We start from the raw sequence: 18,566 nt of genomic DNA on the forward strand, positions 1-18,566 counted from the left end.
GATTAGGGCCACAATGGGTATATTTCTAAAAACAGCACAAACAGGGGTATCCATTTTGGGGTGCAAGTCTTCCTTCATATGTGTGCTGTACAAAAAAAGCTGTTTTTAAAATGACAGAATTGCCAAAAAAATGAAAATCCTAATTTTTTCCTTTTGCTTTGCTTGAATTTATTCAAAAACTGTGGTGTCAAAATACACAGTACACCCTAGATAAATTCGTTAAGGAGTCTAGTTTTCAAAATGGGGTCATTTGTGGGGGTTCTATATGGTTTTGGGTGCTCAAGAACTCTACATGTGTGCTATGGGGTCTAACAGGACTTCAAGCAAAATCTATGTTCTGAAAGCCACTGATTACTCCTTTCATTTTGGGCCCCGTTGTGCATGCGGACATAAGATTAGGGCCACAATGGGTATATTACTGAAAACAGCACAAACAGGGGTATCCATTTTGTTGTGCAAGTCTTCCTTCATATGTGTGCTGTACAAAAAAAGCTGTTTTTAAAATGACATAATTGCCAAAAAAAAAAATTCTTATTTTTTCCTTTTGCTTGGCTTACATTCATTCAATAACTGTGGGGTCAAAATATGCAGTATTCTCCTAGATAAATTCCTTAAGGGGTCGAGTTTTCAAAATGGGGTCATTTGTGGGGGTTTTCTATGGTTTTGGGCGCTCAAGAACGCTTTATGTGTGCTATGGGGTCTAACAGGACTTCAAGAGGACTGCCATGTCACGTGGTATGACAGAGGGTATAAATAGGAGTTCCATCTTGTCTGTTGAGAGAGCCTAAAGCACAGAGCCACATGGAGGCACCTTCAGCTTCCTTTTGATAAAGATGGAAACAGAGGAGAGATATCCTGTAATGTCTGAATTCTGGATGGGAGTGGAGTGAGCCCCAGTAGTGAGAAAGCAATTGTAAGTAAATACTTCTTTTGACAAGGCCAGTGCAGAGGTACTAATCAAGGCTTTGACTGTCTAATTTTTCCTATGCTGCTGTCCAGAGCCAGGATTATAGCGTAGAGGTACACCCTTTACTGTCACACTCACGTGTCTCGAAGTCGGGCGGTACTGCAAGAAAATAGTCTTTACTACGTTTGATAGTCATTTGTCTGCACTGTAAAATCTCTGATTGAACTGCCTTGTATAATCTGTTCAAGTTTTCAGGTAAAAGTTTATGCCGGGCCCTAACCGTTCCTAGGGACCTGTGGAACTCAAAGACGGTCTCTGTATGTAATTATTCTCTGCCGAAGTTCATTCCGGTGTGTAGGAACGGTGGTGTCACCCGTGACCACTACAACCCCTGTTATCCTGTTAGGGGTGTGCCTGTGGCCTGCTGTGATACTCTGGCCATGGCTGTGTGTGTTTCTCTGGAAAAGGAGTTTGGTAAGTGCAGCCGTGACAAACCATCACTTTACCCTCCCAGCTCCCCACGTATGTCAGGTTTCTGGGGTCTCCCTATGGGACGCTGCACCTGCGGCCTCAGTTGCTATGAATATAGCAGTACTCAGTCTGCCAGTTTGTACCTGCTTGTTAGCCATCTGGACACCTGTGTGGAGATTATAATAAATTACATCTCACAAATGTCCACATACATAGCTGGCAGTGCATATTGTCCAACAACATTGAAGCATCATCCTTCCCCACTACCTTCACATCTCCTGAATGGGATATCATGTTATCTCAAGTGCTAATGCTGCCAACACCAGTCCAAGCTTCATCTAATCATCAACCGTTGTGCAATGTTGAAACAAACCATCGCTGTTGTGCAAACATTCACCACAGAGGGGTCAACACCACCGTGAAGCTAATATAGCTTACATGATACAGCGACAAGCTACAATTTCACCTCAGCCACCTACTGAAGTTCGTAAATCACGTGCAGCAAATATGTGAAAGCAAAGTAACAGAGCTGTGTGGCGCATTGCACCAGCAGAAACACTGGTACTGTATTTTCCTAATAATTACTAGTATAATATCAGTAATCTAAGATGTGATAAGAAAAAAGGTGACAGTAAGACAGGGCCTACACCCTAAAAAAAGCCGTGCATCTTATAATGCGTACAGTTAATTTCTCATACTTATTGAAGCGTTCTGATATAGTATGACAGATGCCAATGAGCACTTACCTGAGAACAAACAGAATTTATAAGAAAGAGAGTTAGTATGAAAATTGCATTTCTGAAGCCCACTAACTTAGGCCTCGTTCACACGAGCATTGTTTTGCAAGCGCGTATGTGCATACAAAACAGCACTGCATGAATGTGAAAATATAGTGTGTAAACGAAGCTGCGTGCCCATTGCTTTCAATGGGGCAACCACTGATGCCGGCGACCCCATTGAAAGCAATGGGATGCCGGCAACCCCTGCAGTGATTTTTGGGGAAGGGCTTTAAGTATTAGCCCTTCCCTGAAAATCATCCCTAGCTTGTGTAAAAAGTTAAAAAAATATATACTCACCTCTCCACCACTGTCGTGGCTCAGGGAGTGTGGCACTTTATTGAAGCTCTTTCAGCGACAGGGATTTAAAATCCCCACCTCCTGAAAGGGCTGTGTCTGATTGGCTGAGGACTCAGCCAGTCACAGGCAGCGCTCAGCCATTCATTGAATTTAATGAATAGCTGAGTGCTGCCTGGGATTGGCTGAGCGCTGTGACCAATCACAGGCAGCTGTTATTCAATGAATGGCTGAGCGCTGCCTGTAATTGGCCGAGCGCTCAGCCAATCAGACACAGCTCTTTCAGGAAGCAGGGATTTGAAATCCCCCCTGCTGAAACAGCTTCAGTACAGTGCCAGCGAGCCAAGCAGCAAGACGCGCCTAGCTCAGACAGTGGCGGAAAGGTGAGTATATATATATATATATATATTTTTTTTTACACAATCTAGGGATGATTTTTTATGAAAGGGCTTATAATTCAAGCCCATCCCAGATAATCACTTCAGGGGGTTGCCTGCATCCTATTGCTTTTAATGTGGCCGCCGACAGCAGCGGCGGCCCCATTGAAAGCAATGGTAGAACATCTCGTTCCTTTGCCACAGCTGTCATAGTTGTGACAGCTGTGGAAGGGGTTTCTTTACTCCCTGTGGGGAGTGCCATTAACACTGAACACTGTGACAGTGCTGTCACAGTGTTCAGTGATGAGGGGTGTCCCCACGGAGAATATTTACGTGCAGCATGGCATGGATGTCCTATCTTTTGCAGGTGTGCGAATTTGCACGCCGTAAAACACGGACATGTGAACACACCATTGGAAAACAATGATTGTAATAGACACGTGGTTTTGTACGCACAAGTACACGCTCGTGTGAACGAGGCCTTAAAGGAATGCCAAAAAGGAAAAACACTTATTGAGGCCCATTTAATTTTAGAAGTTTCAGTCTACATATCCATCTCTTCCTTTAGTAATTTTGCATTTATGTCACTGCCATGTAGACCCAGCCTAATCTGGATAATACTCTAGAACTTCAATACATTCAATCACCCCATGTACAGTATTCACATGCCTCCATAGAGAGGTATTACAAAATCTCCTCCACAATTCTTGTATCATTTTCCCCACATATAACATGGCAGAGTTGCACATTGCCACATAGATAAAGCTTTTATTTCTACAGTTGATATGCTGTCCAGAGGGTTCCTAAAAAGGTGGACTTGGTCATGAACAGACAATAAGAACAGTTACCACAGAGTTAGCTACCAGGGGAGTCCTCTATATTGCTCCCCCTATAAGGCTGGGATGTTCTATTGATGTGCAAAAAATGTCTTCCCTTCACAACATGTGGCTAATAAATGGCTTTAAAATTAGATGCCAAGCCAGAGCATTAGCCACAGTCAGAACATAGGCCAGCAAGCATTCCCTGGGCATTGTTCTGGGGCATAGCGCCACCCTGTGCCTTTCTTTACATACAAAACTTTCAAAAAGAAGCTAGTTGAGGTAAAGTGAATATCTACAAGAGATGCAGAAGAAGCACAAGGGACTCTTTTCCATTAAATGGGTTGTCCCGCAGAAGCAAGTGCAGTTATGCACTTCTGTATGGCCATATTAATGCACTTTGTAATATACATCGTGCATTAAATATTGGCCATACAGAAGTTATACACTTACCCCCTCCTGGTGCTGGCGTCCCCGTCTCCATGGCGACGAGCAAACTGCTTCTCTGGTCGCCGGAACAGTCGCACTTGCGCAGAAAGGAATCCCCTTCTGGAAGGTCCTTGCTCACGAGCTGCGTCCTGGCTCCTCCCCCTTCCGAGCGTCATCACGTAGCTCCACCCCCGTCACATGGTGTCGATCAGCCAATGAGGTGGCTGGAATCTGCAATGGAGCTCAGACAGCAGAAGAACATCCACAGTGCACCATGGGAGAAGACCCGTGGTGCATCGTGGGAGAAGACCAGCAGCAGCCATCTTGGAAAGAAGATTTTTTAAAGTTGCTGAACGGGGATTCAGGTAAGGGAATTATTTTTTTTTAATAACACCTGGCAGCAGTATTCTTTTACAGGTACTGGGGGACTGAGCAAAAAAAAATAAAAATTGTCTTTAGGCGCGGGACAACCCCTTTAAGTCTCTGTTTACATTTTTTTTCTTTGTCATCAGTAGTCCGTTTTTCAAAGGTGGAGCATCATTGTTATTTGCCTCAGTGCATTAAACTACCAAATACATATTGGGGAAAAAATGCGTAATCTGATACTTTTAAGATCGTGTGAAGGAGGCTATAAGCTGTATGTACAGAGGAGAAACCAGTACAACCGCTGGCAGCAGGTACTCACCGCACCGAAACATTTATCACCTTCTGATTTTGTTATACATACAGGAACGTTCCCGATAGTGTTCGCATTGAAGCAACACCTGTTATGGCAGTGGTCACTAGAATAACAGAAATCTCCATCTTTCTAAATGTAAAGGAAAGAAAAGTTTTAACAATTTATTTCTAAGGTTTCACATTTATATTTACATTAAAAAAATATGTTTTCTAAACATTTTTGTGTGATTGTTCTCAGTGAGAGAAACCAAGTAATCTTGTAGATATAATACCTTTTAATGGCTAACAAGAATACATGATGTTACTGCAAGCTTTCGAGGATATCTCGCCCCCTTCGTCAGGCTGATGAATGAAACTAGTTTGGATGGCACATAATTATAACATACAGATGCAGAGGGGAGGGGGGACATACTCCTCTTGATCTAAATAAATGTTTACACACAGAAATTTGAGACTGTTTTGCACACTTGGTATCCTGGTGGCTCCCCAGAGATCAACTACTCCAATACAAGGTGAAAGAAAAAAAATATACGTGTACCTCTAGTAGTGACCTACAATTCACAGCTAGAGGTACTAAGGAAGACTGCAAAGAAACTCCATCATACCCTACATAAGGATGACCGGCTGACAACCATATTTCCGGACCCTCCCCTTCTGTGTTACAGGCAACCTTCTAATTTGAGGAACTTTATAATCAGGAGTGCATTGCCCTCTGACACACAAAAAGGAACTTATCCCTGTAAGGTAAGGAGCTGCAAGACCTGCTCACATATACTGACTGCGAACAGCATACGGATCCCCAACACACAGCAGGACTATAAGATTCCCGGGACATTGATATGTTCCACGTTCAATGTTGTGTACTTGATCATGTGCAGTAAATGTCCTGAGAGCCAGGATGACATCTCATCGCCACTCAAATAAAGAGGGAAAGACTGAACTACCTGTGCAAAACATTTTTGTGGTCAGGGACACAGGATAGAGCAGATGAGAGTTATTATACTGAAGGGCAATTTCAAGTCGAAGCATATAGAAAAATTTGGAAGTACAAATTTAGGGCAATGTTTGATACCCTTAAGAATGGAATAAAGCTCAACCTGGGATTCTTGCATAAATGGAAAATATGAAAGGTCTGAAGGAAGTCAAGAGGGATGTCGTCTTTCTAATCATAATTTTATTTTTATTTTTTTAAACTTCATAGAAATTCAGAACTTGACTTGTAATAATGTTGCCATCCAATAGGTGGTGCTGCATCTCCTTCAGTGTGCAGGTTGAAGGAGAGATAAGACACATCATAAAACTGTCCTGAGCTCAGTGGACTGATTTACGATTTACTTCTCAACTCAGTTTGTCTGTTGTTTTACGTTTTGCGTGCAAAACAGTCTTAAATTTCTGGGTGTGAACATTTTAGACCAAGATGAATGTGTTCTCCGCCCCTCTGCATCTGTATGTTATAATTATGTGCTATCCAAACTAGTTTCACTTATTAGTCTGACGAAGGGTGCAAGATATGTATTTTTGTTAGCCATTAAAAGGCATCATATCTACAAGATTACTTGGTTTCTCTCACTGAGAACAATCACACATAGCTCTACTGGTGACTCCACACTAAACCTTTTTTTCATATAAACATTTTTGACATGTGAAAAGTTTTTATTGCTGGGACTGAAGATGATGAGATCTCTATTGATTGCTATAAATGAAGCAGCTGCAACACTTATTCAAGCACTGTCACTTCTTGTTAGCTGAAGGTGAGCCCATAGTCCTTGTATTGAGCCTATCTTCAGCTAGATAGCAGGGACAGCACTCTGATGAGCCCTTTAGCTGATCTGTTCTAGCAATCAGTGGGAGTCTCAGCAGAGGCATATCTAATGGCTCAGGGTCCTGGGTGCAAAAGTTCAGCTCAAGCCCGTCCCACCTATACCTGTACCCCTACCTAAACCACTCTGCATACAACTGTAAATAAATTTGCATACATAATCTAGCCCCTTGCCATAAACTTTCCAAACATGACTCATTTCCTGGACTGCATGAAAATTTGTTTGTAGCCTCTGAAGCTGTGTTCAAGTTTTTTGTCACATTTTAGAATCACAGTTAAAACAAACTGCATATATATATATATATATATATATATATATATATATATATATATATATATATATATATATATATATATATATATATATATATATATATATATACATACATACAGGAAATATCCAGTATATACCAGCATGGTCCACATCACTATATACAGAAGATGCATCACTTATATCAGCTGTAGATATATAATTATATACTTGATACCCAGGTTACACCAGTATACTCCATATAGGTAGAGGCATAACTTATAAGAGCTGAACATATGTAATTATACTAGCTTTTACCAGTGACTTCATCTGCATGAAATTCATATTACGCTTTCTAGATGGTACAAATCATAACTATCTTCAGAATTATTATGCTGCTAATCCTTTATTAATTAACCCTTTCCAATCCATTTATTTTTTTCTCATCCATTCTCCCCAGCTCCAATTTATTTGGAGCTGGGGAGAATGGATGAGAAATAATAAATTCTCCCTTCACTCTCCGGATCTCTGACAGACATCACCGTCGGGGGAATACGGAAGTAATACTTCCGCATTCTCTCTTCAGCCTCCAGACCTTGGCTGTGAGTGACAGCTGAGGTCAGGTGGCATGTGGCGGTTACATGATCACCAGGCGGAATTAGGAAGTGTTACTTCAGCATTCTCTCTGCATTACATAGCGCTAATTGAGCGCTATATAATGTGTAAAAGAGAAGGCAGAAAGGGTTAAAAACTCTTTCTGCCTTCTCCTCAGGGGTCCTTGATGAGGACCAGTGCAGGAGTGCATCTGCACCTGATGTGTCTGACGTTCGGGCCTGTCCCGAGATCGGAGCTGTGGAGGAAAATGATAACGTTGTTTCATATATCTTTGGTGTTTCTTAATTATATACACCATTTTCATAATATCTTCATTGTGAGAGCTCCTACAGTAATCTTTATTACTGAAGGACCTCTTTGTAAACTACATTCGCAGTATTACCTTCAGGTGCAAGGATCACCTACTGTTAGCTGAACTCATTCTGGAACAGGCTACATAGCACTGACCATGTGAAAGACAGTCCTACCACAAGTCTATTGTGGCTGCCTTCAACAATTCCCCCTGCGATTTACTGATCGTCGCTGCAAAGCAGACCTTGAGGAGGAGCTGCAGTCTTTTGAACTCAAATAGGTACTCAGTGGGTAGTAACGGTATTCCTAGTAAGAATACAGTGTACCCTGTAAACACATTCAGTGATTACTGGGGCCTCGATAACATTTTGGTGGAGAACTTTTATTTGCCGTCTGGTGCCGTTATATAATTTCAGAAGGTTTAGGTTTCTTAGTAATATAACTGGTGCACTAATCTTAAGAAAGACGTTATGTGGGAGGAGAAGGGTTGGGTGATGGGAGTTTAGGAATTCCACGGGATTGTTAACTGCGTCATTAATTTGTAGTAGTGAATCTTTAGATTATATTGCAATTCTTCTCCTTCAAATGAATTAAACAAAAGATCATTACTAGAGATGAGCGAACGTACTCGTCCGAGCTTGATACTCGTTCGAGTATTAGCGTGTTCGAGATGCTCGTTACTAGAGGCGAGCACCAAGCGATGTTCGAGTTACTTTCACTTTCATCTCTGAGACGTTAGCACGCTTTTCTGGCCAATAGAAAGACAGGGAAGGCATTACAACTTCCCCCTGCGACGTTCAAGCCCTATACCACCCCCCTGCAGTGAGTGGCTGGCGAGATCAGGTGTCACCCGAGTATATAAATCGGCCCCTCCCGCGGCTCGCCACAGATGCATTCTGACATAGTTCAGGGAAAGTGCTGTCTTGCTGTAGCTGCTATAGGGAGAGTGTTAGGAGTTATTTTAGTCTTCAAGTACCCCAACGGTCCTTCTTAGGGCCACATCTGACCGTGTGCAGTACTGTTGAGGCTGCTTTTGGCAGTGTTGCACAGTTTTTTGTTTTTTTTTGTTTGTATATCGGCCGTGCAGAGCATTGCGTCCTCAGTCTGCAGTAATTTTACATAGTATAGGGCCAGTAGTGCTGAGGCAGGGACAGTGAAAAAGGTGAAAGACATATACTGTCTATATAGGCAGTGGGCTTTTCCAAAAAAATTTGGGAAAAAACATTCTATTTGGGCTGCCTGTGACCGTCCTCAGTGTACTGCGTCTGTGCTGGGGGTAGTAGTCCTAATTAATACACAGCCAGCTAAGTGTTTACAGCAGGCTTGCGCAAAATTCTTTCCTGGCTCTGCATTGCCCGTTACCTCACCGCTGTCATCCTGTCCAGAGGGAAACAGTCTGCAGTAATTTTACATAGTATAGGGCCAGCAGTGCTGAGGCAGGGACAGTGAAAAAGGTGAAAGACGTATACTGTCTATATAGGCAGTGGGCTTTTCCAAAAAAATTTGGGAAAAAACATTCTATTTGGGCTGCCTGTGACCGTCCTGAGTGTACTGCGTCGCTGCTGGGGATAGTAGTCCTAATTAATACGCAGCCAGCTAAGTGTTACAGCAGGCTTGCGCAAAATTCTTTCCTGACTCTGCGTTGCCCGTTACATCACCGCTATCATCCTGTCCAGAGGGAAACAGTCTGCAGTAATTTTACATAGTATAGGGCCAGTAGTGCTGAGGCAGGGACAGTGAAAAAGGTGAAAGACGTATACTGTCTATATAGGCAGTGGGCTTTTCCAAAAAAATTTGGGAAAAAACTTTCTATTTGGGCTGCCTGTGACCGTCCTCAGTGTACTGCGTCTGTGCTGGGGGTAGTAGTCCTAATTAATACGTAACATTAAGTGTTACAGCAGGCTTGCGCAAAATTCTTTCCTGGTTCTGCTGTGCTAAGCGGCACATTTAATTACAGCGTTCTGTTTCTGCACTACTGGTAATACACCATGCTGAGGGGTAGGGGTAGGCCTAGAGGACGTGGACGTGGACACGGGCGAGGACGCAAGGGCCCAAGTCAGGATGTGGGCACAGGCCGAGCTCCTGATCCAGGTGTATCGCAGCCTACTGCTGCGGGATTAGGAGAGAGGCACGTTTCTGGCGATCCCACATTCATCTCACAATTAATGGGTCCACGCGGTAGACCTTTATTAGAAAATGAGCAGTGTGAGCAGGTCCTGTCGTGGATGGCAGAAAGTGCATCCAGCAATCTATCGACCACCCAGAGTTCTGCGCCGTCCACTGCTGCAACTCTGAATCCTCTGGCTGCTGCTCCTCCTTCCTCCCAGCCTCCTCACTCCATTACAATGACACATTCTGGGGAGCAGGCAGACTCCCAGGAACTGTTCTCGGTGCCCCTGCCCAGAATGGGCAGCAATGGTTCCGAATCCTCTCCCACTGGAGGAGTTTGTCGTGACCAATGCCCAACCTTTGGAAAGTTCCCGGGGTCCGGGGGATGAGGCTGGGGACTTCCGGCAACTGTCTCAAGAGCTTTTAGTGGGTGAGGAGGACGATGACGATGAGACACAGTTGTCTATCACTCAGGTAGTAGTAATTGGAGTAAGTCCGAGGGAGGATCGCACAGATGATTCGGAGGAAGAGCAGCAGGAAGGTAAGGTGACTGACCCCACCTGGTTTGCTATGCCTACTGAGGACAGGTCTTCAGAGGGGGAGGCAAGTGCAGCAGCAGGGCAGGTTGGAAGAGGCAGTGCGGTGGCCAGGGGTAGAGGCAGGGCCAGACCGAATAATCCACCAACTGTTTCCCAAAGCGCCCCCTCGCGCCATGCCACCCTGCAGAGGCCAAGGTGCTCAAAGGTCTGGCAGTTTTTCACTGAGAGTGCAGACGACCGACGAACAGTGGTGTGCAGCCTTTGTCGCGCCAAGATCAGCCGGGGAGCCACCACCACCAGCCTCACCACCACCAGCATGCGCAGACATATGATGGCCAAGCACCCCACAAGGTGGGACGAAGACCGTTCACCGCCTCCGGTTTGCACCGCTGCCTCTCCCCGTGCCACAACCTGCCACTGAGATCCAACCCCTCTCTCAGTACTCAGGCAGTACCGTCTCCTGGCCTGCACCCACACCCTCACCTCCGCTGTCCTCGGCCCCATCCACCAATGTCTCTCAGCGCACCGTCCAGCCGTCGCTAGCGCAAGTGTTGGAGCGCAAGCACGCCGCCACGCACCCGCACGCTCAAGCGTTAAACGTGCACATAGCCAAATTTATCAGCCTGGAGATGCTGCCGTATAGGGTTGTGGAAACGGAGGCTTTCAAAGGTATGATGGTGGGGGCGGCCGCGCTACTCAGTTCCCAGTCGCCACTACTTTTCCCGATGTGCCGTCCCAGCCCTGCACGACCACGTCTCCCGCAACATTGTACGCGCCCTCACCAACGCGGTTACTGCCAAGGTCCATTTAACAACGGACACGTGGACAAGCACAGGCGGGCAGGGCCACCATATCTCCCTGACGGCACATTGGGTGAATTTAGTGGAGGCTGGGACAGAATCAGAGCCTGGGACCGCTCACGTCCTACCCACCCCCAGAATTGCGGGCCCCAGCTCGGTGGCGGGATCCGCGGCGGTGTATGCTTCCTCCACTAAACCACCCTCCTCCTCCTCCTCCTACGCAACCTACGTCGCTAGCAGTCGGTGTCGCGCGGCCCTACAGCAGAGTGGTGGGCAAGCGTCAGCAGGCCGTGCTGAAACTACTCAGCTTAGGAGAGAAGAGGCACACGGCCCACGAACTGCTGCAGGGTCTGACAGAGCAGACCGACCGCTGGCTTGCGCCGCTGAGCCTCCAACCGGGCATGGTCGTGTGTGACAACGTCCGTAACCTGGTGGCGGTTCTGCAGCTCGGCAGCCTCACGCACGTGCCATGCCTGGTCCACGTCTTTAATTTGGTGGTTCTGAAAAGCTACCCATGCTTGTCAGACCTGCTCGGAAAGGTGCGCCGGCTCTGCGCACATTTCCGCGAGTCCCAACCGGACGCTGCCACCCTGCGCACCCTGCAACATCGGTTTAATCTGCCAGTGCACCGACTGCTGTGCGACGTGCCCACACAGTGGAACTCTACGCTCCACATGTTGGCCAGGCTCTATAAGCAGCGTAGAGCTATAGTGGAATACCAACTCCAACATGGGCGGCGCAGTGGGAGTCAGCCTCCTCAATTATTTACAGAAGAGTGGGCCTGGTTGGCAGACATCTGCCATGTCCTTGGAAACTTTGAGGAGTCTACCCAGATGGTGAGCGGTGATGCTGCAATCCTTAGCGTCACCATTCCTCTGCTATGCCTCTTGAGAAGTTCCCTGCAAAGCATAAAGGCAGACGCTTTGCGCTCGGAAACGGAGGCGGGGGAAGACAGTATATCGCTGGATAGTCAGAGCACCCTCCTGTCTATATCTCAGCGCGTTGAGGAGGAGGAGGAGGAGGAGGAGGAGGGGAAAGAGACAGCTTGGCCGACTGCTGAGGGTACCCATGCTGCTTGCCTGTCATCCTTTTAGCGTGTATGGCCTGAGGAGGAGGAGGATCCTGAAAGTGATCTTCCTAGTGAGGACAGCCATGTTTTGCGTACAGGTACCCTGGCACACATGGCTGACATCATGTTAGGATGCCTTTCTCGTGACCCTCGCGTTACACGCATTCTGGCCACTACGGATTACTGGGTGTACACACTGCTCGACCCACGGTATAAGGAGAACCTTTCCACTCTCATACCCGAAGAGGAAAGGGGTTCGAGAGTGATGCTATACCACAGGACCCTGGCGGACAAACTGATGGTAAAATTCCCATCCGACAGCGCTAGTGGCCGAAGGCGCAGTTCCGAGGGCCAGGCAGCATGTACAGCACAGGCAGGGGAACACTCTTTAAGGCCTTTGACAGCTTTCTGGCTCCCCAGCAAGACTGTGTCACCGCTTCCCAGTCAAGGCTGAGTTGGCGGGAGCACTGTAAAAGGATGGTGAGGGAGTACGTAGCCGATTGCACGACCGTCCTCCGTGACGCCTCTGCCCCCTACAACTACTGGGTGTCGAAGCTGGACACGTGTCCTGAACTCGCTCTGTATGCCCTGGAGGTGCTTGCTTGTCCTGCGGCTAGCGTCTTGTCAGAGAGGGTGTTTAGTGCGGCTGGGGGAATCATCACGGATAAGCGTACCTGCCTGTCAACCGACAGTGCCGACAGGCTTACACTCATCAAGATGAACAAAGCCTGGATTTCCCCAGACGTCTCTTCTCCACCAGTGGACAGCAGCGATACCTAAACAATACGTAGGCTGCACCCGCGGATGGAAGCATCGTTCTCTATCACCATCAAAAATGGGGACCTTTTTGCTTCATCAATCTGTGTATTCTATTCATCCTCCTCCTCCTGCTCCTCCTCCTGAAACCTCACGTAATGACGCTGAACGGGCAATTTTTCTTAGGCCCACAAGGCTCAGTCATATAATTTTTGTAAACAATTTTTATACGTTTCAATGCTCATTAAAGCGTTGAAACTTGCACCTGAACCAATTTTTATTTTAACTGGGCTGCCTCCAGGCCTAGTTACAAATTAAGCCACATTAACCAAAGCGATTAATGGGTTTCACCTGCCCTCTTGGTTGGGCATGGGCAATTTTTCTGAGGTACATTAGTACTGTTGGTACATCAATTTTTTGGGGCCCTCACCTACAGTGTAATCCAATTAATTTTTTGCCCACCTGCATTAAAGCTGATGTTACATCAGCTGTGCTGGGCACTGCAATGGGATATATTCATGTACCGCCGGTGGCTTCCTGGGACCCACCCATGCTGTCGGTCCACATGGATTTCCCATTAGGGAGATGTACGTGCCTGTGTATACTTATAAAAAACTCGAGCCTGACTGGGGCATGCAGTTTGGGCTGAAGCCCACTTGTATTTAATCAGACGTTAGCTCTGCTGTCCAGGGCACTGCAATGGGATATATTTTTGTATCGCCAGTGGGTTCCAGGGAGCCACCCATGCTGTCGGTCCACACAGACCTCACATTAGGGAGTTGTACCTGCCTGTGTCTATGTATTAAAAACCCCGGTCTGACTGGGGCATGCAGTGTGGGCCGAAGCCCACCTGTATTTTATCTGACGTTACCTCAGCTGTGCAGGGCAATGTAATGGGATGTATTTATGTGCCGCCGTTGGCTTCCTGACAACCACCCATGCTGTCGGTCCACACGGAGTTGTAACTGCATGTGTCCACTTCTAAAGAACCCCAGTCTGACTGGGGCATGCAGTGTGGGCCGAAGCCCACCTGCATTAAACATGACATTACCTCAGCTGTGCAGGGTAATGCAATGGGATATATTTATGTACCGCCGGTGGGTTCCAGGGAGCCACCCATGCTGTGGGTGCACACGGAATTCCCATTGCGGAGTTGTACCTGCCTGTGACTATTTATAAAAAACCACGGTCTGACTGGGGCATGCAGACACCTTGACAGAATGAATAGTGTGCGGCACATAGGTTCCCCATTGCTATGCCCACGTGTGCAGCTCCAGATGGAGGTGGCACAGGATTGGATTTCTCATTGCTTCTGTACAGCCTTGTGGCCTATCGCCCCGCCCCTTTTAAAGAGGGTCGCTGCCTAGCCGTGCCAACCCTCTGCAGTGTGTGCCTGCGGTTCCTCCTCATGGCAGACGCACTCATAAATAGACATGAGGGTGGTGTGTCATGAGGGCAGCTGAAGGCTGCGCAGGGACACTTTGGTGTGTGCTGTGGACACTGGGTCGTGCGGGGGGGGGGGGGGGGGTTGGGCAGCATGTAACCCAGGAGAAGTGGCAGCGGAGTGTCATGCAGGCAGTGATTGTGCTTTGTTGGAGGTAGTGTGATGCTTAGCTAAGGTATGCATTGCTAATGAGGGCTTTTCAGAAGTAAAAGTTGTTGGGGGGGGGCACTTTTGCCGCTATTGTGGCTTAATAGTGGGACCTGGGAACTTGAGATGCAGCCCAACATGTAGCCCCTCACCTGCCCTATCCGTTGCTGTGTCGTCCCATCACTTTCTTGAATTGCCCAGATTTTCACAAATGGAAACCTTAGCGAGCATCGGCGATATACAAAAATGTTCGGGTCGCCCATTGACTTCAATGGGGTTCGTTATTCGGAACGAACCCTGGAGCATCGCGAAATTTTCGTCCCGAGTAACGAGCACCCGAGCATTTTGGTGCTCGCTCATCTCTAATCAATAATAGCAGCTGCTTAGACATTTTTGGGAGTTACAATCCCACGCTCACATAACCAATTTATGGTCTTCGCTTATGATGTCAGAGATATCAGGGTACACCTTGGCAGTCAATTCTGTAAAAGATGTCACCACTATGGCTAAGCAATGTCGCGCTTGTCCCGGCATCATCATTTTCTTCCACATCTCCGATATTGGGAGAAGCCTGACACTGCAGTGCAAGGGTGCATCTGCACCCGATCGTCAGACACATCAGGTGCAGATACACTCCTGCACTGGTCCTCATCGAGGACCCCCGAGGAGAAGGCAGAAAGGGGTTTTAACCGTTTCTGCCTTCTCCTTTACAGATTACATAGCGCTCAATTAGCGCTATGTAATGCACAGAGATTCCGCCCAGCGATCGTGTGACCGCCGGGTGTCACCTGACCTCAGCTGTCACATGATTGCCGAGCCGGGAGGCTAAGGGAAGAATGCAGGAGTATTACTTCCGCATTCCCCCGATGGTGATGTGACCACCGGCAGCCTCCTGAACTCTGTCAGATCAGGAGGGTGCAGGGAGAATTTATTTTTTCTCATTCATTCTCCCCAGCTCCAAATAAATTGCAGGTTTGTGCGTTGCGTTTTTAACATTAGAAAGTCCCATTGACATTTGTGTTAAAAAAAACACAGCGTTAATGCAGCCTTAAAAAAGCACAATTGTGTGGGAGCTTTTAAGGATCCAAAAAGGCTCTCCTGCAAAAAGAACCCTTTTGAGATCCCTTAACCCACCATCAAGGTTATTTATTATTAATGCGCTAATTCCAGGGGTCTGAGAGGCAGGCGATTGTGCCAGTGTAAACAGCACTTTATTCTGTGTGTGGATGAGAAACCAGGACAAGAGCTGGATGCAGGTACTCACCGGACCAATACATCCCTGAGTTTTGTCATATTTTAGTTCACATACTGCATTGTACATGGAGCCGCTAGGCATGCAACACCCGCTGTTACATTGGTGACTGCGAAAACATGGCTCTCCAGTGTTCTAAAAGTAAAAAAAGACAAAATAGGAGTTAGTGAAGATTATAACATGCTTGTTAACTCTCCCATAATGTCCGTGAGCCTCCCAGACAAAGGGGAGAACTCCCAGATTTATGACAGGGTTGGCAAATCTGCCATATGTCACCAAAGCCTCTTGAAAGGAGCCCAGAGAAATATTGTAAGGCCCTGGTGACTGGAAATACATGGCAGGCAGTCAGGGACATGCAGACTTCCTGCTTATCTCACTTCAGGGTTGCCAACCTGAATTTTATTTATTTTTTCTGAACAAGTTATCTGTAAAAGTCACAGACGGCCAACATATTTTATAGACAAATTGAAAAACCACAAAGAATGATAAAGATTATAAGTCCTACATGTCTGTAGGACAGATACTGATATGGTCTCATTATCAGTATTTACTTTGAGCTATAAAATGATAATTACAGTCTGTAGCACAGCGGGGGTTAAAGAGCCCACCAAACGGTCACTTTTCTTCTTGTTTGGGTTTATTCATATAATCTTTAATAGAAAACATAGACGACTGGGTCTCCAGAGAAATAATAAATGATGGCATCAACAAAGTCTCTTTTCAAGTTTAACCGTCCACAGTCCGTAGGTGAAGCGAGTAAATCCTCAGCTGAGGAGACCATACAAGTCCATAGGTTTGCACAGATCTGTGGATGTCCAGAACGCAGCTGGTCCTTACGCCTTCAGTATCTTCAGACTCTAGTCCAAGGGCAGGCTTACCCCAGGGGTCCTGCGGGAACCACGCAGCGCCTCGTCCACAGCGCCTTTCTGCTCACAAACTAACTCACTGTTTAACTGCAGCCTGAATCTCCCAGGCACACACACCTCTCTCTAACTTCCACCTGTCTCCCTTAATGGCATGCTGGACTGGTTGTAAGATCTGGCCTGGAGTAAAAGAGGACCAAACTACATTACAGAGGCTAATAACCTCTGTGACACATACCTTTCACTCCAGACCACACCTCTCACCCTGTTACAAGTCATAGTAACCTGTCAAAGTATCATCAACCAACTAATGATCACTGACTAGAGATGAGCGAGCACCAAAATGCTTGGGTGCTCGTTGCTCAAGTCGAGCTTTCCGTGATGCTTGAGAGTTCGTTTCGCGTAACGAACCCCATTTAAGTTAATGGGTGACTCGAGTATTTTTGTATATGACCGATGCTCGCTAAGGTTTTCGTTTGTGAAAATCTGCAAAACCTACGAAAGTGATGGAAACGACACAGAAACGGATAGGGCAGGCGAGGGGCAACATGCTGGGCTGCATCTCAGGCTCCCAGGTCTCACTATTAAGCCACAATAGCGGCAAGAGTGGGCCCCCCCCCCTAACAATTTTTACTTCGGACAAACCCACATTAGCAATGCATACCTTAGCTAAGTACCACACTACCGCCAACCAAGCAAAATCACTGCCTGTGGGACACACCGCTGCCTCTTCTCCTGGGTTACATGCTGCCCAACCCCCCGCACGACCCTGTGTCCAATGGGGACTCCATATGTCCACACACTACTCATTCTCTTTGGGTGTTGGATACATCATCGACAACGCAAGGGGTAAACCATCTGCACTCTGCACCCAAGTATGTCAGTGTTTTGGGGACAGACAGGTAAAACACCTCAATGGGAAGTCTGTGTGCACCCACAGCATGGGTGGCCCCCAGGAACTCACAGACGATACAGAAAGAAATCCTATTGCAGTGCCCCAGATAGCTGCGGTTACGTAAGAGGAAATACATGTTGGCTGCGCCACACACGCCATGCTGTAGTTAGTCTGGGTTGTTTTTCGGGCCAGATAGGTAGAATACCATGATGGGAAGACCGCGGGTGCGTGGCGGCGTATTTGCGCTTGCGCTCCAAGGCTTGCGCTAGCGACAGATGAATGCTGCACTGAGAGTCATTGCTGGATGGGGCCGAGAACAGAGGAGGTGAGGGTGTTGGTGCAGGCTGGGAGGCGCTCGTTCCTGTGTCCTGAGAGGGGGGTTGGATCTGAGTGGCAGGTTGGGGCACAGGGGGAGAGGCAGTGGTGTGACCCGGAGGCGGTGAACGGCCTTCGTCCACCTTGTGGGGTGCTTGGCCATCATATGGGGGTGAGGCTGGTACTGGTGGCTCCCCGGCTGATCTTGGCATGCCAATATACGGCGTCTCTCTTTTCAGGAGGAGGAGGCTGGAAGAGCCAGGAGCAGTGCTCTGAGCTCTCGCCCCCTCTGCCTCCTATCCGTCCCTCTGTACTATTTGCAATTGTCAGGACAGTGTCTGGGATATGGGGGTCCCTGAGATATCCCGCAACCCCTGTCCCTGCCTACTTGCCCCCCTGGGATAACCCCCAGGGGCGACAACTGGGCGGCGGTCCCTACCCTCACTAGGGAAGCGGGACACGGGGAGACAAACAGACACTGAAGACAAACAAACGGTAGAATGGTCAGACAATCCGGGTTGGCAACAGGAGGGTACACAGTACAGAGGGGAAGGCAAAAACGTAGTCAAGGTCCAAAAGCAGAGGTCAGGAAAGCCGGGGTCACAATAGGGCAGTCAGAAATAACACGGGTGTAGCTGGAGAACCAAAC

At 47.3% G+C, this 18,566-nt stretch overlaps 1 protein-coding gene across 1 annotated transcript in view; it reads right to left on the reverse strand.

Moving 5' to 3' along the window:
• Positions 1 to 18,566, reverse strand: part of LOC136588366 (uncharacterized) — a 53,922-nt gene that overhangs the window by 18,619 nt on the left and 16,737 nt on the right. Inside the window, exons 3-4 of the mRNA XM_066587522.1 lie at positions 15,857 to 15,979; positions 4,761 to 4,883 (exon numbers count right to left, since the gene is read on the reverse strand). Of these exons, the coding sequence (XP_066443619.1) occupies positions 4,761 to 4,883; positions 15,857 to 15,979 (246 nt within the window). The remainder of the gene's footprint in view (positions 1 to 4,760; positions 4,884 to 15,856; positions 15,980 to 18,566) is intronic.

The sequence above is a fragment of the Eleutherodactylus coqui genome, chromosome 1, assembly GCF_035609145.1.
Source record: "Eleutherodactylus coqui strain aEleCoq1 chromosome 1, aEleCoq1.hap1, whole genome shotgun sequence".
In the NCBI taxonomy this organism is placed as follows: Eukaryota; Metazoa; Chordata; class Amphibia; order Anura; family Eleutherodactylidae; genus Eleutherodactylus; species Eleutherodactylus coqui.